Raw genomic sequence first — 26,820 nt, 5'->3', positions numbered from 1 at the left:
TCATCGAGTCCTTCATGCATCTCAATGGCCTGCATCACCATAAATCACAAATGAATAAAATGACAGTCAAGAAGCCTAGCTCAGGTGATGTCTTTTACTACAAATCAAGTGCTGTACATACACGTAACAAAAGCCAGTCTCTGCACAGTAGCTATCTAAGCTTTCATATACAGCACAGACATTGTTTTTTTTTAATCCCCATTACAGAGAGTTCTAATATTGTAATCACAGCTCAACAAAATGACTACGGATACATGAAAGATAATAATCACTCTTTCAGTTACACAGCCATTCGGGTGAACTTTATAGCAGTTTCTTCTTATTGGCAACTGTTACCCAAACTATAGACTTGCCATTGCAGACTAGAGCATGAGTTAATATTGTGCCACACACCCACTAATGGCAGCTTTAGTGGTTGTAATTCAGTGGGGCTGAATATGGGGTTAGGTGTATGAGTCATGTCCTGGGTGACCCCTGTTGCCAGATGTCCTGCCAGGTTTCCTGCAGCGCTGCTCTCCCTCCGAGGATGGAAGCTCCCGGGGAGTTAAAATGGCTGCTTCAGGCTTTGACCAGACTGAGGAAACACAATATGTTTTAAAGATGTTTCTTTTTTTTTCTTTTCTTTTTTTTTACTATGGTTTATATTTTAAAAATATATTCGGTGGGTTTCTTGGTGGCTAGATTAGACAGCCGTAAATAAGAGCTGCACAAGCGCAACTGTCTTCGGTGAGGAATGGAAAAAATGATCTTTATAATCTTAAGAAAGACATGCAATTTAAACCCTTCGAGGTTGCTGCTTCCTCACCATGCTCTGTGTCGGATTCGGAGCATTTTTCATTTTGGAAGCTCTGTAATCACAGGCACAGAAACTCTCCTAACACTGTTCATTTATATTCTGCCAAATTGGGAGCTACAGCTGCCACAAACCTAATATCAATGGCTCTTGTGTCCCATCACACTGCGAGTTTGCTTTATAAGGTCAGTGTTGAAAATAGTAAAATCATGTGACCAAAAATTACACTGAATTAAAATGAACTTCTTCTTTAAATTGACTCTTTGCTAGAATTTTTCAAACTTATTTGCCATGTTTTGTTTTGCAGAATTCGCTGCACACCTAGACACTTTTAGGCCGTGATGGACAAAGTGAATAGTACTTTAGCACTCCCGCATGCTCTAATCCCCCATGTTGTCTTTCCTCTGTGTCAAATCTCCACAGTTGGGAGAGGGGGAGGCTGAGGAGGTGGGAGGGTTGGTAATTCATGCACACATGTGCCTGCCTGTTCCTCCTGTGACAGGGCCAGGGGGAGGGGCACATGATAAATTGCCTTCCACCAGGGACCTCCGAGCACCGCCACCATGATGTGGGTAAAAATGGAAATTGCTCCCTTTCACCGTCATTACATCAGTTTAGGACGCGTGTGGGCCTTATACCCACCACGAGAGAAGCTTTTTCAGTCTGACTAACCGCTGCGCCATGGACGAGGGGCAGCAAAGCTGAGGAGGTATTCTTAGTGATGATGATGATGAGGATGAGGATGATGATGATGATGATAACTGGAATACAGCTGGGTCACCGAGGAGAAAATAGCAACGAAGATATATATGTGCAAAATATAAACGGCCTTTTTGTTTGTTTGTTTGATTTAAAATCATGCTCTGTAGACACTGAGTTGTAGCCGTGATCGATTTTGATCTGCAAAGGTTCGCTTCCAAAAGTCAACAACAACACAGTCTGTTAGTCTACACTTTTTTCTGCTTTATGTGCACCAAAAAAATATGTGTGGGCTATAGGACAGAATCTATTGCCGTTTGATTTTTAGTTTCATTTTCTTAAGCGCTAATATTTGCTCTTTAACTTGGCCGTAATAACAAAATGACACTATTCACAAACAGGTGGAAGAGATCAGACTGATTAAATGCTGAAATGGCGATAATCATCCAATCAACAACAACCCAGTGAAAGCGCTACGTTTAGCCAAGAGTTAAATAAGCCTAAATAAATAAATTGTGTACAAATATTAGTGCATTTCAGTGGAAAGCCTATAAACTAGTCGGTTCAATCGTGTTTCTATTAAGACTGTGTAGAAGAAAGTTTATTTTTCATATACCATATTTAAATGTTGCAGTTATAAATGCCCGTGCGCGTGTTTTCACAATATCCTGATTAAACATTTTTGGGGCGTATTCCACACAATTTACGCAAATATTTTTTTTACAAAACCTGTTTATCCTTCTTAAGTAAAGAAATTGACAAAATTCACCCCCCAGCAACTAAATTCTCACACAAAGTCAGTTTGAATTCGTGTGTGTGGACACAGACGCAATCTACGTCTGCATTCAATTAATATGATCCGTATTTATTGTTTAATGCTTATGGAGACTGTCCTTGTGCTGTAAAGAAATAAATGAGAGAAAAAGGTCATCATACAGTAATTAAACCTTTATAATAGAGGCGAAAAATCCATAGGCCTTTGGAGAAATGACCAGATGAGAGTTTTATCCTCAATAATTTAATAGGCCAATTAAAAAAAAGGAAAAGTAACCAAAGAAATTAACAAAAAGAGCCAGACTGAGATATTGAACAGATTTGCTTCTTTTTTTTTCTTTCTCAGAATACATACAAAAAAATATCAATTCTCTTTCCATCAGGTACACCTGAAAAATAACGGCAATGTCAAATGTGGACAATTTTTTTTTTAAATTTAAGAAACAACCATGCATGTAAATTATTTTGTTCTCAATGAGACATTAAATAATAACAAATACAATCATAGCAATTTCAAATGAACATGAACTGAAGACCCCCCCTACGTTAATTAGTACTCTAAACATATGCGTGTTTTCACTTTACCTATAGAGATCGGGTTCAACATAATGCACTTTTTGAGTTGCTCAAATATTTTCCATTTGCAGCTTGTTGCTGCCTGCTTTTAAGCCGACATATAAATAAATACAGTTCAAGTCCACGGATCCCGTCCATAAGTTTAGCGCAGTTAATATAAAAGTCTTTATATTTGCATTTTTTTAGTACTATAAACTTTGCAGAGTCTTTTCCCCCCCCTCTCCCCTCACTGGTATCCCAGCGCGGATGCTGTGGTGAGTCTCTGTCCGTACAGTGCGTAAGGGGAGTAGTACGGGCCGGTGGCCGCGGGGACGGGCACGGGCCCGCCGGGGGCCGGCAGAGGGCTTTTGGAGTAAGGGTGGTAGCGACTGCTGAGTCCTAACGCGTGGTGCGGGCTCCTGAGAGCCAAAGTCCCGGGACTCCCCGGGGGTCCTGACGGGGGCATGTGCATGTGGCAGGCCATGGCGGCCGCCGCGGCGCTGGCCAGAGACGACGACCCCGGATAACCCGATATCAACTTGTCGGCCCCGGTAAAAGCCGTGTGTGTCCTCAGGTGGTTCAGCAGCTCCTCTGATGAGGAGAAACGCTTGTCGCACGGTCCGTTTGCCGACACCCAGTTACAAACGTGGGGGAGCGGGTCGTTGGGGAGCATGAAGCCGTAGGGGTAAAGGGGGTGTCCGCTGAACGCCGGGGAGTGCGCCGAGGAGTGCACGCCGTGGATGGGGTGTGTCGGGTACATGAGCGGGTAGCTGGACTTCAGGGCCCCGGAGGGGTCGTGCGTGCACGACGCGCCGGCCGCGCCCGCCAGGTGGCTGGCACAGTGGTAACTGAGGCAGTACGGGTCTCTGCACAGGCTGGCGGACATGATGGACGGGGGCGAGGCCCCGGCCAGCGGGCTGGACCCGGCCTTGCTGCAGCCCAGAGAGCCGGCCAGCTGCGCGTTCACCAAACTCCCTCCGTGCGGCAGGAAGTGCTGCGGGTAGCCGGCGTAGGCCCCGGCCAAGCTGCCCGGGTAGCTCATGCCCGCCGGGGGCAAGGGGAACACAGTCTGTCCCGGTTTGTAAGGAGAAACAGGCGCCACAAGTCCTGACCCGAGAACGGATGCGGAGGATACAGAAGTTACAGAAGAGGAGTCCGAGGAGGAGGAGGTGCTTTTTGTGCCAGGCGTCGTCTCCTGGTGTTGGTTGACCTCCACATTAATCCCTCCACAGCTCACGCTTATCCTGCTGTGGCTCGTGGTGCCAGTCCCGTCTGTAGAGGCGTTTTTATTACAATCAGAGTCTTTCTTGTCATCCCTGTCCCTGTCACATTTGCCCTCCGACGGCCTGGGGGACGCGGACGCGGTGGAGTTGGGGCTGCCCGTCCGCGGCGTGAACGGCTGGCAGGTGGCGCTCGGCACTCGGAAACCACACTTCTCTCCTCTCTCCGAAGACGAGTCCTTCTTGTCAGATGGTTTCGAATAGGGTTTGAAGCTAGATTTGTCATCCACACCGATGTCGCTCAATTTCAAAGGGCCTGACTTAGATTCCTTCTCACTAGATCCATTTGTTGTCACGGAGGATAATTTGGAGGACGGCGGCGGGTCCGGTTTGCCGATCTGGGAGCAGGTCTGCGCCAGCAGAGCCAACGGACTTTTCTTGGCATCTAGCTGCAAAATACAAGATTAAATAAATGTTTTTAGCTGCTTAATAAAACGCACACAGATGCTTTGGTTTATAAGAGTAAAATATACAAGCATTTATTTAGAAAGAATCAATAATAATTTTACGCACGGCTTTTTCCTGCATTTAAACTAACAATCTCCGCGATGAAAGCGGCAGAAAACAAACTGCGAATAATCAAACTATATATCAAACATTCTAAACACCGGATGAAATGTCTTATAAGACCCTATGTCTCACGAAAATAAAGCTCCCAAAATGTTTGCACACGAACCACCAATATAATAAGTAAAATAGGTTACAATAAAGAACATTTTCTTACCTCTATCGGACTAACTGGGGTAGAAGGCAAAGGCTGCAGATACTCCGGGTGCAAAATGTGTCCCGACCGTGCAGTAAGCATTTTCAAAACCTTGATGGGAAGTCGCTTTGCTTGCCGTATTGGATCAGTCGGAGGTGCGGAGTGAAGCAAAAGCTTGTCGATGCTCGCAGAGCTGCTATTCCGAGAACTGCTGCTTTCCCACGTTACACAAATATCACTATTTTTCAGAGCTGACGCCAAGGGCGACGTGATCATGTCCCAATTGTCAGGAAATGAAATGGTGAGGCTTTCGTCAGATTCATTAAGGAAATCGGAAAAAATGGGACCAGAGCCTTTATGTCGGAGAAAAATAACCGTGATAAATGTATATTTAAAAAAAAAAATGCCTCGAGAGCAGGTAATCCTAGTAGGACAAGCGCAAGGCGAGGCAGCTGGAAGCAGGTCCGTGCGAGGTTATCGCAGATCCGCGGTTGCGTCCTGCACCATGAGCGCTGCGTCTTGTGCGTGCCTGTCTGCAGGTCCTCGCTCTGTACTCCCGAAGTACAAACTGGTAGAAATTTTCACTTCAAAAGCAGCTGAATTAGTCCGAGATTAAAGCCTTTGCCGCCTTCCAATCAAATGGGACCCTGAGGTGATTGGAGGGTCAAGGGGATGTGACGTTCTCCTCTTTGTAAGCGCCTCTATTTTGACAGCTCGGGGGAGGAGATAGGAAAAAAATATTGTGGTTAGTGTGAGCGCCGAGACTGCGGGGCTAGGGGGCAATAATATAACACAAATAACTCCTTCACTCCTAAACTACGGAATCTGCCTCCTGTAAAACCGTCCATTTACTTTAATCATCGTATCCTTTCTGATGGAAAAGGTTTATAATAATTAGGCTGCATTGTAATTGCCCTCTAATATGGTTCACAAAATAAAGTTACGACGGCATGATACTTTACCAACTTCTGGTATATGTTTTGTGTGATATTTTCACATTTCTGTAACACGACAGACCGAAAAAAAAAGTCCGCGCACATTATGCGCGTCCTTCACCGGGCTCGTTTTTTTCTCACTCTCCACCTGCAAACATAAAACCAACCACTTGAGCTCGAATTCCCTAAACAGACAAGCGTTGACAGGAATAGACCAATGTAGTAATGGAGGGATGTGAATGTCACATGTTTTCAGTATAATATACACCGCCCTTCTATTTCCATCTCAACCCCTCCGTCAAGTGTCAATTCTGCTCCACCGCAATCAATCAGTTATTTGTCAGACGCTGTCAATCCGCCGCTTGATTTATGTCAGCTATTGTGGCTGATTACATGCCAGCGCGACTGCGAGAGGAGGACAAATGATGAGGGAGATATTTGCGGGAAACAGTCAAGTTTTCACAAGGAATAAATCGCTGATGGGAGTTAAGATCTTGAACTGTTAAGGGCGTCGGCGACAGCCGCGTTCTCACCTCAGATAACGTAATGAGAGTGAGGAACAAGAGGTTACTAAATAAAGTCTGTAAGTTTCTTCATAAAACACCTCGGAGGTGGTATACATGATGAAACTTTAATAAGTTGCAGACAGCCGAGCACACGTTGTTCTGCAAGAGAAGCTGTTAGTGCTTTCAGGTGCTAAAGTGGTTTTGCTATAATCGGGCCGATTATGGTGTTAAAAAAAAAACGCCTCAGGAAAAAGAACAGTGCTGTTAACTAATAAAGAACAAAAAGGGGATAACAGAAATAAATGATCACTAACAGAAAGTCAAATACACTCGTAATTATACCGGATTAATATTTTATATCTCAGCCGTATCCCATATTTAATATATGGGACATAAGTTAGTTTAATAAAACATTAACTAAGAAAGAAAAGGTGTAACCAGCGGTTAAAAACCAAGGTTCCTCGGTTCAGAGCTCTGTCCATTTTGGCCAAACGCATATGCTATTGTGTTGTTGTCATCTGCCTCGGGCACACTGTCATCTGCGATGGCAACAAAGAGGAGAAACACAAAAAAAGAAGAAAGAAATCCAGACATTACATAGTGATGTCAGCTCGATTTTATTTACATATAATGAAAATGATTTATTTTCTTGAAGAGGTGGAAAGGCGGAGCGGGAGAGAGAAAAGAAGAGAAATGGTGTGTCAGGCCGTTTAGAAAAGAAGTTTCAAATGCCTTGAACTATTCACCGCTGAGATGGCTAATCAGTATTGAGGCTCTGGGGCAATCGGGCAGCTTTTCAATGTGGCTTTCCTTTCATCTCAATCGGGATGAAGGCGCTCAATTAAAAGCCTATCAGTTTGTAAGTAAATCAACGCCTATCAAAGTTGTCACATCAAACAAAACGATTATTATTGCAACCCGCCTCTGCCATTAATCTCCTTCTGTGGTAATCTGTTTGACAGGTCAACTTGGAGAGCAAGAAAACCTGGAGTGGACGGTCAAGAAGGCAAAATGTTTTTGGGGAGAAGAAGAAAATGAACGAAGAAAATGTTGAGAAATTAGAAAAAGCCGCGCGCGTGGACTCTAAAAGTCTAAAAGTTTACCGCAAACACGCAGTTTGGAGTCAAAGCTGCGGTAGGTTATTTAGAGTAGAGTAAAACAGCATATGCATAATGTGTTTTTTGCTTTTGTTTTATTTGAGAAAACAGAGAACAAGCTGAAATAATCAACAACTAAAAGTCACACGAGAGAGACGACGAGAGAGATGACACTTTTATGAGAAAAGATTAAAAAAAAGATTTAAGCTTAGGCCTTGACTTTTCTGCATGAATGATCACAGCTGTGTAAAGGGCAGTCATAAACGGAAATAAACAACACATTTCTTTTTTTTTTAATATGCAATTTCTAATTTTGAGACGTGTTTAATATAAATATACAAAAAAAATAAAGGCCTGAAGTTTGTTCCAATTTATTTAAAGAGAGACATAAGGCGAGATTTATTCCTCCAAATGTTTTCAGTGTTGCTTTTTTTCTGGTAGAAAAAGGGGGAACGTTTCACAATATGCAAAGATGTGTGATTGATAACAGGCTTGCTGTTTTCTGCAAGGGATGTCAGTCCCTGACACAATATGTGAGTTATTAGGGCAAAGAAGGGCAACCATAAATTTTCACTGTCAGGCGAAAACCCTCTTTATTGTCCGTGTGACAAATGAGCTCCTGCAGCAGATACCAAAATACTCGGCATTCCTCTTAAATGGGAACACATCTCTGCGGCCATAATTCATGATATTTAAATAGAAAGTTTTAATATCCCCATATTTTTCACTACAGTGACATGTTTACGAATCACCCCTCATGCAAATACAACTATTTACATCTCCAGAGGAAATATCTTGGGCTTGAAGGGGAAGTGTGAGCTGCTTGTTGGGACGGCTCTGCCATGAAAAGATAAAAAAATAAGTAAATACTAAGTTTGAATTAAAAAACAAACTAACTTAAAATAAAAAGAAAACAACAATTGAAAAACTATACTGATCCTTCCAAACTTTGCCGGTGTTTCATGCTGCTTGAAGTTGTTGTCTGTGTTAAGGCTCTAATCTAAAATGGACAGATACGGTAATTTATTTCTTTTAGTCAGTTTCAATTTAATTATTCAATCTAAAATGTCATCAAATAACCTGACACCAGTGGATTTTTATTTTCCCCAAAGAGGCGTTTTTAATCGTATCATATATTTAAAAAACCACACACAGGTAACAAAATATAGAGAAAGAGCTGGTGATAAAACCATTATAACGCATGCAAAAAGAAGCTATGATTTCTTTCTAAAACTCCAAAGAGGGAAAAAAGCATTTAGGAAAAAAAAAATCCGTGACTCAACATTACCTGCAATCATTGCCTAAAAGCTCCCACAGAGGCGTAAATGGTTAAAAAAAAATATAAACGTCAGTATCAACAGTAAGAGTTAAAGTCCATTTGCCTGAAATAAATAGTTTTGCATCAGAAAACAATCGCTTTTCACATTCTGCCCAATGTAACGCAGCGCAAGCAGCTCTGGAGCCGTGCGCGCTCTGCCGGCTCTCCTGCAGGAAGAGGCTGCAGCTGTTCCGCCGGTGGGAGGGCGCACTGACGTCACGCAGCACACTTAAGCTTGATTTATGGTTCTGCGTTAAATCGACGGCGTAGGTTACGCGACGACGCGCCCATTACGTGCGTGTCGCCGGATACCCTACGCCGTAGGCTCTGCGTTGGTGTAACGTAGAACCATAAATCAGCCTAGACATGCACACGAGGGGTACGCTACAGTCCTCGAAAACTTTCTAAAGTCAAACATTGGGGGGGAGATGAAAAGTAGGCCAGCGCAGGTTTATCATAATCATCAATAATTAGTAGCAATTATTTCACTTATTAACACATCAGCTTCAATGAGAGATCAGTAGCAGTAGCTTCAGTGTTTGGCTTCCAATATGCTTGTTCCTAAAAGCACATTATAGACCTCTGAAAGATTGTTACTAACATCGAAGTATTTCTTATTTATAAATAATAATAGTTGTAATGAGATTAATAACTATAGAGTACCTAGAGTTTTTCATCATCATCATCACAACATTAACTTTGAATATATTTTGAATATTTGAGTGACTATATGTATTAAAAAGGTTTGTAAAATGAAGTTTAATTCCTTACAAGTTACATAACATCCTGGATATATAATTGCAAATATGCATTTATTAAGGGATGGAAATAAAGGGATTTAGACCAAATGAGCTGGTGGTTTCACAAAACTACTACGCCTGAGAGAGTTCACAAACTAATTTAAGTGGATGTTTTTTGTTTCTTTGTTTGTTTTGCTTCTTTTGGAGCCGGTAGAGGTGACTGCAAAGAAGGATGCTACATGAAACGAAAAACATAACGGGTAACGATGGGATCTGTCTTACAATAAGGTGATTCACCAATCAGTCTTCAGTCAGAGGCTTCTGCAGATCGACTTCTCTTAGACCAACCATACTCTGGTTTTTGTTTCTTTATAAAAAATTAAAGATTTCACTTTATTACAAAAATATAAATCTGAACATCTGACCTCTAACAAAGGTCAGAAGGTTACCTGATGCAAGAAAACTTCAAATAAACTGTATCACATATCAACAGGTGATCAAAGTCTGCCTGCAGCCATGGTGTGTATATTAACCTGTTTGCCTTGGATTAGTATGAATTAAAAGCTCATCTTGCCTTTGAAAAAATATATTGATATTAAACTTTTACTGAGAGCCAGACCTGTATTATTTTGGTCCACAGTTACTTTTTGATAATGCATTTTGTCTAAATAATTTGACAAATAGGTTGATTAATAGCATATTGTAGTCCTTAATGAGGAAATAAGTCAAGAACAGTAACAGGCTTGCTCTTGTTCCAAATGTGCAAATGTCACAAAAAGATTTCTAAGAAATTAAAACTGTCCCGAAGCTGTTGGTGCAAGAGATAATATTCAGAAACATCATATCAAAAACAGGATAATATGTACACATCACACAAGGCATTTCTAAGTTCTACTAGTTGCCAAGTTGCAAGTTGCCATAAAGTCTAAATGCCTCCATAAAGACAATAGATTCTGTCTTATCACACATTTATTGCTCTGACTGTAGCTGCTACTGTTTGTGTCTGATTTACTGTACCACCTTTACTCTAATAAACAAACTGAAATGTCTAACTAAGGACACACAGCACAACACAGAATATCAGCGCAAAACTTTGAAGTCCCACAACAGGCTCAAAAAAGGTTAAAAAAAATTGCAAATTAAAACAATTTCTGGCTTCATATATGTCCTTATAACACACTAACCTTTGAAGTCCTGTTTTGCTCAGTAAATTCCTTTGGTTTGCACTAACATTTCAAGTGCTATACAGATAAAGTTGAATTGATTGAAAGTTGAGTAACGTGTTATATTGGGGACAGCATTGTCAAAGATTGTATAATTACTTATTTTTCAAGGCACCACACACTACATTTTGATAACACATAAAAAATTACATAATTTTTCCATCGAAATTAGAAACATGTCACTATCTGCAGAACACAGTACTAAACAACTGCAGCACTTCATTAAAAAATGTCTTAAAAGCAACAGGTTAGTGGCATTATTCCATCTTTGATTGTTACTGTGTAGGAAAGAAATTGAGACCCATCTGACCCAATATGGTCCAAAGATGTTTTGACCATGATTTTTCATTCAGTATGAAATACAATTGGGGCTCAAAATCCTATTATTCATGACTTCTTTATAGTTCATACAATGTTTAAGAAAACACTGCACTTTGGTTTGAGTTGCTACTTTCACTTTTTAACTCATCAACACACATATTACTAAACTATTTTATGTTGTAACTGTCACTGCAATGTTTTTTTCTACTCAGAATTACATACATACTTTAAACATGTACATTAGTATATTTATATTAGTATATATTGCATGTCTTGCTACCTATATAGTTTGTGTGACCAAAAAAGCAGAAGAGATAAATTGAAGAACGCAAACAAAATGTATGTATTTACTGGATAAGGAATAACAAATTGGACAAAACATTCACTGAGGGCAACATTGGTGTTTCTAAACTGCCCATAGGAGTGAGTGTGAGTGTGTGTGTTTGTCTATATGTGGCCCTGCCATAAATTGGCGACCTGCCTAGAATGTACCCCTACCTTTTGTCTGAAGAACAGTGGGATAGGATCCTGCAGATCCCTGTGACCCTAAATGCGTTAATAGAAAATGGATCGATGGAAAATGTACACTGAATGCTGCATAACTTTATGCAAGCATTTGATTTCCCCACTGGGCTCCAGCTGGAGAAGTGGACATTTATCCAGAATGTATATGACAACACAGTTGTAGAAATAGACAACCCCAAATAATAGAACTAGGGATGTAGTATTTTGAGACTATAGAGAGTTAATACTACAGTATAGCATATCAATCTATACCTGATTATCCCTATTCATGGTCTTGGGGATCTGCTGGAGCCTAGAACTGTTGCTTCAAAACAACAGGGTTCCTGGTTCAAATCCCAGCAGTGGCCGTTCTGTGTTTTCCCTGAGTACTCTAGTTTCCTCCCACAGTCCAAACACATGGATAAAGCTAATCAGTGATTCTAAATTGCTAAAGAGTGAGTGAACCAAATTAGTTATTAGGAATTGATTTGTAATAGACTGAGTGGTATTAGTTCAGTTGTGTTAACTGTGTTTTGTTGCTCTATTACTCTATTAGAGAAATGTTTGGTTTAGTTAGGACTGCAATAGTTGTTCTGACATTTACTGAGTGCACTGAACACACCACAAGCTGGAAGAACAGTGGACCTGTCAACCAGCTGAGTTACCATGACACTGACTCAGAGAGGATTCGTGATTGCTAGGAAGTCAAGATGGGATGTTCTGGTTTTTTTTCAGTTTCTCCATGTAAGTGTGAAAATGTGTATGATGAGGAAAGAGCCATGTTGATTTACGTCGAAGCTAAGGTTGTTTTTGTGGGGGATTTTTTTACATTGGCTGCAGCCAACAGTCACCTGTGTATTTCTGTTAATAAATCTCAGACAAAACGTGACTACACCTTGCTATTGCTTACAAACATACTGTCAACTGGTTTAAAATCCATCTAGGGTTGGGTCGCTGGGGCAGTAGTCTAAGCGAGGAAGCCCAGGCTTCCCTCTCCCCAGCCACTTTGTCCAGGTTTACAGTAGGTGAGCCCGACTATATATCTAGCCAGAAATTCTCAGCCTTGTGCACAAGCTCAGGCTCCTTCACCAGAGAGGTGACATTCCATGTTTCTCTAGAACAGGGGTCGGCAACCCGCGGCTCCAGAGCCGCATGTGGCTCTTTAGCGCCGCCCTAGTGGCTCCTGGAGCTTTTTCAAAAATGTTTGAACTTTTTTTTCTTTTTTTTTTCTCTTTTTTTCTTGCTTTTTCCTTTCCTTTTTAATCTCGACATTTCGACTTTTTTCTCGACATTTCGACTTTTTTCTTGACATTGTACTTCAACATTAATCTCGACATTTTGACTTTTTTCTCAAAATTTTGACTTTTTCTCAACATTTCAAATTTTTTCTCAACATTTCAAATTTTTTCTCAACATTTCAAATTTTTTCTCGAGATTGTACTTCAACATTAATCTCGACATTTCGACTCTTTTCTCGACATTTCAACTTATTTCTCAACATTTCGACTTTTTTCTCAACATTTCGACTTTATTCACAAAATTTTGACTTTTTTTCTCAACATTTCAACTTTTTTCTCAACATTTCAACTTTTTCCCAAAGTGCATAATGAAAAAAAAATCTTCCCCCAGTTATAACTAATATAGATGCATGCAGCTCCAGACATATTTGTTTTTTGTGTTTTTGGTCCAATATGGCTCTTTCAACATTTTGGGTTGCCGACCCCTGCTCTAGAACAAGCTTCTCCAGGTATCAGACCACCAGGGTCTCTGCCATCTGCCAGCACCCTGCTCACAATGCACCCACCCCCTATGGCACGTCCCACAGGTGGCGAGCCCACACGGAGAGGGACCCACGTAGCCCGTTCAGGCTGGCCCCACGGGTGCAGGCCTGGCTATACGATGCTCAGCAGCCAGTCCTGCCTGCAGACCTGGCTCCTGTGGGGGCTGTCAGACAGCTGGGCAAGGGAAAAAAATAACAAAGTGTTAACATACAGTTTTTCATAGAACAAACATCAATGTGTAGGCTGTAATTTCTTCTGCCTTTAGTAATAAAAGTAATTACAAAGCTTAATCATTATCAGATTCTAGGTTGCTGATTTTGTTGTGATGTCAGTGATGGAAAACAAACAAATAAACAGCAAATTAAGGCAAGGCAAGATTATTTGTATAGCACAATTCAACACAAGGTCATTCAAAGAGCTTTACATCAATATTAAAAGCGGCAAGACATATTAAACAGTAAATAACAAATAAAATAAAATAAAATGATAAGAAAAGAGGTAAAATAATAAAAATCACAAGTTGTTAAAAAGTAAGGGCAGTAGAGTACAGCAGTTTGTTCCACCGGTGAGGAGCAGAATAACTGAACGCTGCCTCACCTTGCTTGGTTCTTGTTCTTGGGAACCACAACAAACCAGATCCAGATGAACCTCAGGGGTCTGGGAGCTTCATAGGAACTAACAGATCAACCATGTATTTTGGTCCAAGACCATTCAGTGCTTTGTAGACCAGCAGTAAGATTTTAAACTCCATCCTTTGACTCACTGGAAGTCAGTGTAGTGATTTCATGACTGGTGTAATATGGTCCAGTTTCCTTAACTGAAAATTAAGATAACTGTTTAAACACATTATTTCTATTTGGCTTTAAAAGACAACTCATTGTCTGAGGGGGGCTAAGCCCCCACAGTTTCAAGGACCTAGTAACGCCCCTGTCTCCAACTGGTCAACTCAATGAAGACAGCAGCTCATATAAACGTCTCTAAAGCTGATTTATGGTTCCGCGTTACACTAACGCAGAGCCTACGGCGTAGGGTCTGCGTCGATTTAACGGGGAACCATAATTCAAGTTTTAGTGTGCAGCAGTGTGCATGTGTTGTATTTATATTTTATAGCTTTTGATTGACAGCAATTATTTAGTCTACTATTTAATTGAACCACCGCAGTTTATTGAATGTTCAGTGATGGTGTTAGCTGCAGAAGCTGACATATGAGGAGTTAACAAACACTGACCGCGTGCTTCCGGAAAACAGCGGGTCAGCTGATTGGAGCGGCACGCGGAAACTGTAAAGTGAATTGGAAAGCGCCAGAAAGCTCTCCAAAGTTACAGGACTGAATCTGCTAACCTCAACACTTGATGTTGACAAAGGTTTCATACGCGTGTAGGGCTTTGGAGACTAAATCTGATAGCTTATCTTAAAACCACTGAGCTGTCATCCCTGCGGAGAAAGTCATGGCTCACTTTGAATCGCTGGTCGCTTTGAATGGGACTCAAGTAAGTTTGTTCCGAAAATTGTATCCGTCTTGTCTTTACCATTTGTTTTTTTAAACGTGCTACCTTTCCCTGGCTTTTTTCTTTTTCCTTTTTTTTTTTTTTTTAAAGCGGAGACTTTCAGGGTGAAATGTTTGCCAGTTTTTTTTTTCTCTCGTCATCATTGCTGTCATGTGACACAACTTGCCATGACAGACATGACTTCAGTTTTTCAATTCCTGTTTTAGCTTAACTGCTGAAAAGTGGAGAACATGTCCTTAGGTTACGTTATTATCATTTCATAAAGTATACTTGGCACGTGGTAATAAGTTCATAACAGAACAGGTGTAACGTGCATGTCAGCTGGCATCCTTTTGCAGTCATCCTATATACCTGCAGACGTGCAGCTGCAGCATTACAGGCTGTTTCACATTCATATTTAATTAAAAATGCGTTATTTTGAGGTTTTCTCAAATAATAAAGCTGAAAAATAAAGCTGGTGTTCCCTGATTAGAAATGATCACACTCTCCTCTGTTATTTCCCATCATCAGAATTGAAATGATAATAAGAACAATCATAAGAACAGTAAAACATGAATTGCAGCTTTTTTTGCATTTTGTATTAGACACATCAGGTTGTTGTTGTTTTTCATTGTGTGTGCGTGTTTGTTTGTTTTTTATTCCTAAAGCTCTCATACATCGGACATGACTCTAAGGACATTCCCCACTTCCTTGGAGACACATATGGGCAGTTTGCAAAGCGTCTGGATCTGAGTTTCAATCAGCTCAGGTAAGAAGATTGACACACTGCAAAGTGCAAAGACTTCAAGCAGCTGCTACGACTATCATTTTTTTCTTTACTGGGAGACATGCATCTATCCGCCAGGTATGACAGAATAATAAGAATATCAAAGGGTTTAGTATTTTTTGAACTGAGCTGCTGCCGTTCAGGGACACGACAAAAAGCATGAGCAGTAAATATCATGTTAATCATGCTAATTTTGCAGCAAGTAAGATTCCACTGTCAGGGTGAGCGGGAGCACTTCATGGCAGGTGCTTCAGAGGGGGCTGCCATTACTGCTGCTGGGCTACAGAAGTTGATCTGCTACGTGAAAGGAATTATGATCATTACAAGGTACTTTTGTATTTGAATCCCTTTCATGACTGTCAGGACATGAAGCCACATCAGTACAAGTAGTGTCTTTGTGTTTCAAGTTTTGTCTTGAGGCAATTGTTTATGCTGGAGATTTATGGTGTAAAATCCTTAATTTAAACACTGCGTTCAACTAGAAAGCCTGTTATTTGGAGGGGTTTGTAATCTAAAAAACACACAGTTTAAGTAACACATGGTAAATGAGTGTCTCTATGGTGCAAACCCCCCTCCCCCCAAAAAAAATAAATAAGAACCAACAAAAAAAAACCCAACAACACGCAAACCTACATTTCACCGACACAAAAATGACTTTTTGAACAAAAAATGAATTTTTACAAGTTTCTTCAAAACATTAACATTATGAAACAAGTGAACAAGTGAGCACAGCTGTTGATGTGAAATTTTAGGTTTCAAAATTACTATATTCATGTTGTATAGATAATTTGTCTCATGTAATAGCAGTTTTTGCTGTTTTTTTTCTGCTGTTCCATTACGGATAATTTAATATTTTGTAAAAGAGTTTCACCTTATTAGTAACATGTAATTTAACTGTCAACTGAACTGTCAGTGTTTAGGGAAACTCATCTGCCACTTAAGTTTGGAAAGTGTTTCTCTTGAAACTCACATTTTGTACCTTCATTTTTGTTTGCCTCAGTCGAGACCATCGTTTTTATGGTTTCGCTCTAGATTTGTTCTGCCATTCAATTGAAATCCACTGAAGTCCACAATTTGAATCTTTTCAGAGTTCATCTAGTCTAACAGCGAACAGGGAAACAGTGCAGCAAGTGCCACTGTTTACTTGTAGTAACTCCCTGACTTCTATTTACCTGTACAGTTAAGATTCCTCAATGGGCATATCTGGAGATGTATACTTTGATAAGTGTGATATTGATTTAGATTTTATGCTGTTGGGTTATTGGAAGCAAGATCATGCAGTGGTTCTACATGCTTTGTCTTCAGACTTATCTAAATGGATGCAATGATGAATTCTTACCTTAAACATCATCCTAAGGTCAAAAGAACAAAAAGATAAGCAATGTGTTGCATTAAAATATTCATGCTATGTCCCAACCAAGGACATGGATGGACACCAAAAGTGGACCAAGGAATGAGTAAGGAGTTTCTGCTTTATACAAATGGTTTTGGTTTTGTTTCTGTAATGCCTTGGAGGAAATGGGTATTTGGTTGTGAAGATACAACAAACATTTCTCAGAAATGTCTTTATTCCATCCCAAACTGGGACATCAGCTCACAATCTTTTTTGTTGAGGTGCCTCTGATAGACAACTTTCATACTCTGGATCTGATTCTAACTCAATCATATGTGGCTTCTAAAGGGAATAGTTTAATAATGATTTTTACAACATCAAAATCAGGAACAGACTTAAGAGTCATCTTGGTTTTGATCAGCTGGCAATATCTGCCATGAACATGTTATTAAGTAAGTCACTTTTATCCAAAGCGACTTACATCTGAGGGGACAAACTGTGTACACCTTTTATGGCTTTTTTTTTCATTTTGAAAATTCACTGGTTTGGTTGTTGTGCTTTTCCATGTGTTGACACCATGAACTTAACCGAGTCAGGAGCAAATAAGGCTTCCAGTGTAAGCATCTCTGGAATCAAAACTCCATATAAGTGAAACAGCTTTGTGATACTAAAGACCTGAAGAGCTGAATTTAAAGTAAGTGAGCTATGTCACCAAACCTGTGTCATGAACAGGCACGAGTATAGTTGTGATGTCACAAAGTGCACATGTAGGTACACAAATCCGTAGATACACAGATTCACATAATATTGTAAGGTGCTCAGTGTAACTGAAAATAAATGTGAAAATGGTCACTTGTTGTCACAGTTTATCAAACAGGCTGAAACATACAGATAACACTTTCTTTTCTTGTCGGGTTTTGTTTTTATTTGCTTATTTTGTTGCTGTTTATGTACTGGTCTTTGGAAGGTGAGGGAAAACTGGTATGTGTGGTAAACCAATAGAGAGGAAAGATTATGAAAAAATTATGTGAGGGAAAAGTTATGGGAAGAGGGATGGAGAGATGAAAGGCTCATAAGGACTTGGATGAAGTAAAAGGAAAGCAAAAGAAGAGAGTGAGGTAAAAAAAGTGATCTTCTCTTTCAGTGGATGATTTCTAATCTTAGCTTGGCCAAGGTCTCCAACACCTCTACTTCAACAGCCTACTTTTCAGTTTAAAGCTCAGATAAACCCTTTTCCAGGATGACCGGACTCTCCTTCTTTTTGTAATCATGCTGGAGTGTGTTAAAGTTGGAAGTCATGTTTTCCCATCTCATAAGCCATCAGTAAACTTGCTCTCCATCTAAAGATACAAGGTTCCTGTTAGAGACCACCTTGAAATCTCTGGTCTTCTTCTTACTGATTTGACGTATTTACTTGCTCTCTTCTTTAAGACTGCACTGTAATCTTGAAGAAGAGAACACATCTTTCCTTTCTGGTCTTTCACAAAGATTGTTGAAAGTTCTGGATGTCTTACTCAGTTTTTTCCCCCCCTTTTTTTCATACTGGTCAGCTTCGGTGCCCAGTCCCTGACTACTGCCTCTGGCTCTGGAGGAGCTATGCATAGGATTTTTTTCTTTTTAATGTGTGTTGTTTGGTTCCTTGTGTCCTGCTGCTGGCTACGCTTCTTGCTAACCATCTGCTCCTTCTGTTTAGGAGGTTATGATGCCAACTTCTGATTTTTCATTCTTCCAGGGGGGGTTGTTGTTACTCTTAAGGTTTTGCTGGTTTTATTGCTGTTTTGCCTCTGGAGCTGGACAATCCTTTTGAGGACGAAGTTGGGCAACGTTTTGTTAGTGTGACATCATTTTTAGCAACATTCCTTTCTTGGTGTTGGCTGAAAAGAAGAAAAAAGATAATGTATTTATATATATATCTATGCATGTTTGTATTAGTATGTATGAATACAGTGAACAGCAAATCTTTTGTAGGGGGACTTTAAAAAAACTGAGCATATACTTTAGTTCCATAGATTAACTCTCATTTGGTTGTACTGACATTTCTGCAACAGTTATTTCAGGACAGGTTGTTGAATCAGGCAAGTCACATTCACACACACATTTGGACAGCATTCTCTTAGTCTTTAAAGATCTTTACAGTTTCCTCCAATGATTCTAGGTTGTGGTTTTTCTATCATACATGCACAACCACGCATCCATGAATGCAAGGAAGACCATGTGAGGTTCAGTGTTTTGCCCAAGGATACTTCAACATATGCATTTCAAGGCCAGAAGGTAGACTGCTCTACCTCCTGAGACATGTTTCTGCCACTTGAACATGTCACAATAAGGACATGATGTCCAAGATGTTTCAGATGTTTTAATTTTTATTGCAAATCTAGTTGCAAACAGTATCACTGGCAGTCTAAGCTGTGTGGACACCCATAGCAAGTATAACGATGTCAGCCTCTCTACTATGGACACACTGGGTGTTTGTTGGACCTCACATGATAACACTTTGAGGTCATGGGTGGGTGGTGTGTTAAATTCAATAAGCAGCTAATCATGTGATAATGTTATATTCTAACTAAGGCAAAGCAGGCCTCCTTTGGTTGGTGATATCCAGAGAATGCAAGCAACAGACCTCTGACACAGCTTACTTACTGATTTTGTGACTGTATGTGAATGCAACACTTTTTAAATACAGCAGTATGGTGTCGAGTCACCGTATGATATAGAAAAACATTGTAAACCGATTACCAATTAGCTACCGAAACATTTTGTGTAATTAATTCAAGAGCGTAAAGCAACACAATAGTAAACATGCGTCTCTCCCAACTTCCAGACACCAAGACATCAAAAAAGTTAATTTGTTTATGACATGATCTTGTAGAAACAAGATTTAATTGTCATTGGCATTCATTTGATATATAAAAGACAATTCATTAACACTGTGACCCCATTTTATTTTCAGCACCAGCATATCATGCTTAAATAAAGGCACATCTTAAGCAAACTCGGTGGACTGCCTTCAGCACCATTCACCGTTTCATGCTGCTCAAGTGAAATCGAGACAGAGACGTTGCCAGGGTTAGTTGGAGCTAATACGCTTATTTCTGTCTGCTCAATTGACAACACTCATCTGGGAAGCTGACAATGAGTCACAATGAGAAGCAAGGCACTGGGATCAGATTTAAGTGAGACCTGTGTGTTTTTTATGTGTGTTGCACATGTGTTTGTTTTTTTTGTGTGTGTGTGTGTGTGTGTGTGGGATTGTGCACCTTTGCTTGTATACAGTGTTTGTGCATCTGTCTCTGTGGCACAACAGTGAGTGGCTGGGCAGGTAATGGCAGGATGAAATTATGGTAGTGGGCTGTCACACCCACACCTCTCCCTCTGTGTGCTGCAGTGTCAGCCTGTCTCATCAATGTGGTGAGAAGTGTGGCTCACTGTGAGATTTCTGTCTCGGGACTGGCTTGGTTAGTGTTGTGTTGTCCACTTTGTTCCAGGTCAGGTGGACACACATTGCATTGAGGGGGCATGTGATATCTTGACATGATTTCCCCCCTGTGACTGGAGCCCACCTTATGTGTCTGCATCTGTTACACGCAGCTTTATCACCTTGGACACATGAGGACTGAGGAGGACACATGTCTGTGACTCACAGTCCTAACAATGTTAGCACAATGAGTGTTTTTTTCACAAATCTGACACAGTGCCTTGATAAACAAATCAACTATGTGGGATCTTACATCCGTACGAGTTCACTCTGAATCATTTAGTGTGGTTTATTTTATTCTTTTTAAAGGTTTATTTGTTGTTTTGACGTGCAGTACAAATCAAATTAGCACACAGACATAACAAAAACTAAACATGCTGATGTTGGTTAAGACTTTTTCAGCAAGATATTCACCTATTTAATTGCTGTAATGTGGGTAATGAATTAATCTAGCATTAAATTAAATTATGATAAATCCTTCATGTGATTTAATATTTTTTTCTGTCCCAGGGCTTCCTTATTTAAGTTTACTAATGACAAGATGCAAATGGGCTGAAAAGTTGTTGTCTTCCATCAGCATATTGATATATTAAGCAGTGATCTTCAACACAGGTGTCATATTTTGTTAGATATTAATTTCCAAAAATAAGCCAGAGTCAGGAAAGATAAAAAAAGGAAAAGTCAGACTGGAAAAACTTTTTTTACACATTTATTTGAGCTTATACGTTGTGAGGGAGCATTCTGACACCATCGAAGCTTGACAGTGAGGAGAGCTACTGAAATGATAGAGTTTTATTCATTCAGCCTGAGACAGTGCCAGACAAAACAGAAAATATGACTGTAGTCAGCAAACCAGCAGAGACCAGAACGACACAGATGAACAAGTCTGATAGAAGGAAGTCACTCTGACCTTCCCTTCTCCACAAAATATAACACACATGACAAATTGTCCCTAAATGCTTGTTTTCCGTGGAAAGTGTAGTCTCTCTTCCTTAAGTGTTGACTTCCTCCAGGGTTGTCATAGTCACTTTCAGACCAAAAGAACTTTTTCACAGTTCCTATATCTGTTGGAGGAACTACTACATTTTTTTCATTTTTAGAAAGTGATGGATTTTCTTTTAGCCTCTACTAGAGTTTATACTATCTTAGAACTGTTTTTTTTAAATAGAAATAGAGAGTTTTATAGAGATTTATTGATGATAAGATATTCAACATCAGCCAATAATAATATTTAATGACAATAAACCAAAAATTACAACATAATCTTTTGTGAGGATAGCCTGTAAAGTGGATATTTGAAAAGTGGATATTAAAAAAAATCAGAACACATCAAGCAAACAGTCAATGCAGACTTAATGGTGTAAAATATTCATCCAAGTAGCAGTCACCTCCTCTGGTTTTCGAAATAATCTCCAATGGCTTTTGAAAATCCCAGATCAATTTACCCTTGAGATGATTGTGTCTAAGTGATGGACCTGTAGTGATTGGTCGAGATGGACTAAATGTTCAATGATAGGTCAAATACATGAATATAGCACCTGAAGCTACTATTTAAAGAAATGTATAAACATCAGTAAAGTATTTGCAATGCTATGCGGTAGCTCTTACACCCTACTGACACAGAAGTGCTGTGACAACAGTTGGTGTCTCTGGAGTGCTTTCATCACACAAGTAAGAACGAGTCAAATTTCTTCCTGCTTTTTTTTTTTTTAGAACTTTATTTTTATTGAAGAAAAACACAGAACATTCCTTGACAACATCACAGAATATATATGAAGGCGCTAAAGACAGTAACAAAATGGGGCCAGTGGGGTCTAGAAAGTTGAATAAAACTGATAGATGAAAAACAACAAATAAATGGACAGTTGAGACATCCTGCGTACCCCGGATTCTCTTCAGTTGGAAAGGTACCTTGCAATAGGTAGCCATCTCCTCACAAAAATATCAGACCTTAATTGTAATCGAGCAGTTAAAGCCTCCATTCCATACACCTCCCTTAGCTTCTGTTTCCACTGTGCCACTGTAGGTGGCTGTGTATTCAACCACTTTATTGTCACCATTTTCTTAGCAGTCATCAAACATTTCTTCCTGCTTTGATACAGAAAATTGTCCAAAATGGACCAACTGTGAGTTCCACGCTTTCTTTAACCTACAAGAAAAACTGTTTTTATTACTCGTCAAACCGCCATCTCGCTGATTGTACGCCACTAGGAATATTGGTGATCCAAATGCAAGCAGAAAGAGATTTTAGTTCTTGGGAGATCCTTTGTGGGTAGATACCCCAAAAAGTTCTGAGAACCATTTGATGTGAAAGTGCTTTATTCTGTGTTCTGCCAACAGTGGAAACTGAAAAAAACCTCTTGTTGATAGCAGGAATGCATTTAGTAGCAAGACTTGATGAGCTTGTGTGAATGTTGTCATTTCAGCCAGTGCCACGGTGAGTGTTTAAATTGCGGCCTTTGAAACACCTCCATTATTTCACACATGCCTAGGATTTATAAGAGGGACTGAAAAACAAAAGTCTTTAAATTTCAGGTTACATTGATCTTAAATTTAGCTCTTAACCTATCTCTTGCTTTTTTTAATATAACTTATTGCGTGATCTAAAACACTGACATGTCTTTCTTGTATACTTAGCGGAATTAAGTGTGCAGAAATATACATAGATGTGTGCAGCTGCACTGTATGAATGTGTGCGTGTGTGTGTCTGAGGGGGTTTGTGTTCACCCAGGCCATGTTGGTGATGGCAGGCGTTTTGCATTTTAATGACAAATCAAGTATGTTAACTTGCATTTTAAAACGAAAGTGCTCTAAATGTCGCCAGGCTGTCAAAATGAGATGTAAGTAGTCACATGAAAAGAGAACAAAGAAGACAAAGTAGGGAGGCCTGGTACACCGAGAAATGAAATAAAACCTTGTATGGCCTGTCAACTTCGTCGTTTTATATTCATATCTAAGGAACATTATAGTATTACTCTGCCGCTCAAGCCTCACTCATCTGTCTCTTTTAATTCATCACTGACAGTGCTCTGTCTTTCAAGTTGCTGTATGTCAACACTGGAAGGGGTCTGCTAATTGACAAATGAGTGTCACAGACATCAAGTGTTCCTTTTCCATCCATGCTAGGTAGAGTCTGGCTGTTTGATGGTGAAGGGTGGAGGGGGGGTCTGCTTTTGGCAAAAGCCCAGTAAGCGGCATTAGACCAGTCCTAGAATGAGAAGTGACAACAGGAAGAGAGCCTGTCATTGTCTTGCCTAAGTGTTCAATCTGCAGAGATGCCGGTATGCAGATAAAGTGTCAGTTAGGAAGAGGGGATATGAAACATTGGCAGTATGAAGTCCTCAAATCATTTAACTGGGAGCATAGAGTGCGTATGTCTGGTAATAGTGGTGGCGTACTCTGTTCTGCTGAGGAAATGTATTCCATATCCTATCTATCAGGCCTGTTTAGGCAGATATTCTAGTATAACCTGATCTGTGTCTCATAAATTAAAGAGTATGCAGAGCTCTCCCAGCCCTAAGAGATTTAAACCAGATAGATGAAAGGGACACGGTCTGGCAGGAAATAACTTATTCATGTGAAGGACAGTGATATTTTATATCATTCAATGGTACTGGGAAAAAACCTACCTTTTTAATTTTCCGTAGGATGTTTTTTAAATAACGTACTACCCCTGGGAAAGTGGTGGGATGACACAGAGCCAAGGATGTTACGCTTAATAGACTCCTTGTCCTGCTCTTCCATCTCACCAATTTGAGGTTATATCAGAATTTCTCTTTTACGTGATTGTTGCAAACACTTTTCCCTTTGCTGCGGACACTTAAAACAGTGCTGACAGAGAGCCCCTGGTAGATGTGGAGAAGTAATGAGAAAGTTGGTTTATCAGAGTCATATGTGTGGTGTGCCATGGTTTAAATCATGTAAATGTTCTCATATTGTGGAGAGTCTCAACTGTAATGTTTGTGGGCAGATTGTTAAAATTTAAATGATCGACACTGACCTTAAACCTTGTGGAGGATGAAGTTAATCTAGACAATTATCATCTAATATAACAAAAACAGCTATACACATTTGTTTTTGTTGTTTTGGAAAGACAGCTTACTTGTATGGATTGAAAACTCACTCCATATATTGTAGCCAATAATGTGGCTTGTTTTTCTGCTCCTTTCAGCAGCCGATGCGTCTTTGTTTTGATGCTGTTTTCAGTGTTTGCAGGTATCTTCACCTCAGTCAAATTTCCCTTAGTGTAAATTTCTCTGTGCATTATACCATCTCGTACTGGCCAATTGGTTTCAAATTTGGTGTATTCTTCCTTTATGCCGTTAGCCTACACAAGCCTATACAATTTATTGAATGTTGGTCTTTCACATTTGCACTTCATGGAAATTGGATTGGTGGTTTTGCATAAGCAAACCACATTTCAGATTTTTATCCTGAGCTGTTCAGTAGATGTTGACAGATGTGAATTGCAGTGTCCATATGGATGAATTTTCACAAAATTCCTTGTGCTTCCAAAGCTTTGTCAGGTTTGGATAATTACTTTGCAAGCTACATGCCTACAAGTAACTCCGGGACACACTCAAAAATTTGGTTGGCAGATAACTTTGAAATAGATTGTCCATTTTTTATTCTTTAAAGACTTTTAATCAATATCAGCACAGATGAATTGTAGCGAATTGTATGAAAATCAGATGAATGCCCCATACGACTTAGTTTTACTTAGATTTTTAAGTTTGCTCAGAATAGTGTAGATTTTGTAGAAATACTACTACAGTAGGCTACTACTACTGCTACTACTACTATGACTACTACTAATCTTTACAAACACATTAGGGTTTTAGCAGCTTCTATGCTTTGAATATATGGATAGCTGTGCTAAAATACTTTGTTGATTGGAAGAACCTTTTATCATTTATTCACCTATATATTTTTTCATTTTCTTGTGGCACTTAAGGGAATATAAAGCATATACACTTTAGTATATAACTGTTTGTGGAACAAATCAATATGCACAAAACTTTGGTGTGCAGTCATGCCAGACTGGGAAATATGGAAAAAAGTCTGGTAGCTTTGAAGTAAGCAGAAGAGTGTGCTGATTAACAGTCAGTGCGGTTACATGCACATCTAAATCAAGCTATTTGCAGCAATCTAGCTAAGGATTAAACTGGAATTTCCGATTATTGAATGAGATGCATTTGACTCCGCGATGCTAGGTGGTGCCACACGCACTTTTGCATTGGTATTCTTCCGGTTAGTTTCTTTGTTGTTCGTCTTCGACCATGTGATATTTCAGTTTTTCTTTTTTTAATGAATTTGCAAAAAATTCTACATTCAGTTTTTTTCTGTCCAGACGGGCTGCTGAGTGTATATTCATGAAAAATAAAATGAACTTTCTTGATTTTAGTAAATGGCTGCAATGAAACAAAGAGGGAAAAAATTAAAGGTATCTGAATACTTTCCGTACCCACTGTATGTATGTATATATATGTATGTGTGTGTATGCATGTGTGTGTATGCATGTATATATATATATATATGCCATATATATATATATATATATATATATATATATATATATATATATATATATATATATATATATATATATATATATATATATATATATATATATATATATATATATATATATATATATATATATATATATATATATATATATATATATATATATAATAGAATGTGTGTGTTTGCAAATATCAAAAAGATCAAAGTCATTCACCCTGTGTCCAAAGTTTTTGTGGTTTGTAGTGGTTTCATAATTTTATAAGAGAATTTGAAAGTCTTATCATTGTAGCCAGCCATTTAGTGACACTGTGTAACGGCCATTGGTGTTGCGCAGTGCAATGAAGATTACATGCAAGCTATGTCAACATTAATGATGGCAAAGTAAGATGTCTCTAAGCGCAGCAGTGCCACTAACAAAATGGCTTAGATAGCTCTTGGGTAACAGCAGAGATATTTGGAGCAAAATATTAAACTACCGACTTTTAGAGCTTGTGAGTTGAATAGACCTACATTCTCTTAACTTGAGCTCACAATTTAAAATGTATCATTTGTAACTTTTCCTTAAGCATATTTCTATTTCAAGCCCCAAAGCATTCTTTTTGTACTATCTATACTACTAAAGGTTGGGTGTCTTCCTTCAGCTTGGTATTGTACCTGGGCACTTCTTTTGTGCTGTACAGTCAGACATGCCAGAACTGCTACAGTTGTTCTGCTAATGTGCTGTTCATGCTTTTCTCTCGCGACACCTTGTAACATGGTCAAGTGGCTTGTATATCGGCCTCATTGACACAATGCCTTCTACTCCAACTATAACATATATAGCGTAAAGCTTAATCTCGCTGTTAAAACACAATAAAGACTACAAATCCATCACTGTCAGAGCTGCCATCAACCTTCAAGAGCATTCTTCCACCTCCTATTCTGTTCAATCTCAGACCATCTTGTGGCTTAGGATCCTGAATGGAAGAGAACATCTTTATGTT

The 26,820-nt window shown here is 39.4% G+C and overlaps 2 protein-coding genes across 2 annotated transcripts in view; one reads left to right on the top strand and one right to left on the bottom strand.

The window, feature by feature from the left end:
* Positions 1 to 2,334: 2,334 nt before the first annotated feature.
* Positions 2,335 to 5,434, bottom strand: znf503 (zinc finger protein 503). Its single transcript, XM_061745531.1, has 2 exons — positions 4,826 to 5,434; positions 2,335 to 4,490 (listed from the first exon to the last, which is right to left on the bottom strand). Exons 1-2 carry the CDS (start codon positions 5,078 to 5,080, stop codon positions 3,069 to 3,071), a joined length of 1,677 nt encoding a protein of 558 aa, XP_061601515.1. The 5' UTR covers positions 5,081 to 5,434; the 3' UTR covers positions 2,335 to 3,068.
* Positions 5,435 to 14,508: 9,074 nt separating this feature from the next.
* The window catches only part of lrmda (leucine rich melanocyte differentiation associated), a 239,197-nt gene continuing 226,885 nt past the window's right edge, over positions 14,509 to 26,820 (top strand). Inside the window, exons 1-2 of the mRNA XM_061745610.1 lie at positions 14,509 to 14,719; positions 15,385 to 15,485. Of these exons, the coding sequence (XP_061601594.1) occupies positions 14,678 to 14,719; positions 15,385 to 15,485 (143 nt within the window). The 5' untranslated portion in view covers positions 14,509 to 14,677. The remainder of the gene's footprint in view (positions 14,720 to 15,384; positions 15,486 to 26,820) is intronic.

The sequence above is a fragment of the Cololabis saira genome, chromosome 17 (genome assembly GCF_033807715.1).
Source record: "Cololabis saira isolate AMF1-May2022 chromosome 17, fColSai1.1, whole genome shotgun sequence".
Lineage (NCBI taxonomy): Eukaryota > Metazoa > Chordata > Actinopteri > Beloniformes > Belonidae > Cololabis > Cololabis saira.
This window is presented reverse-complemented; position numbering and strand designations above follow the sequence as displayed.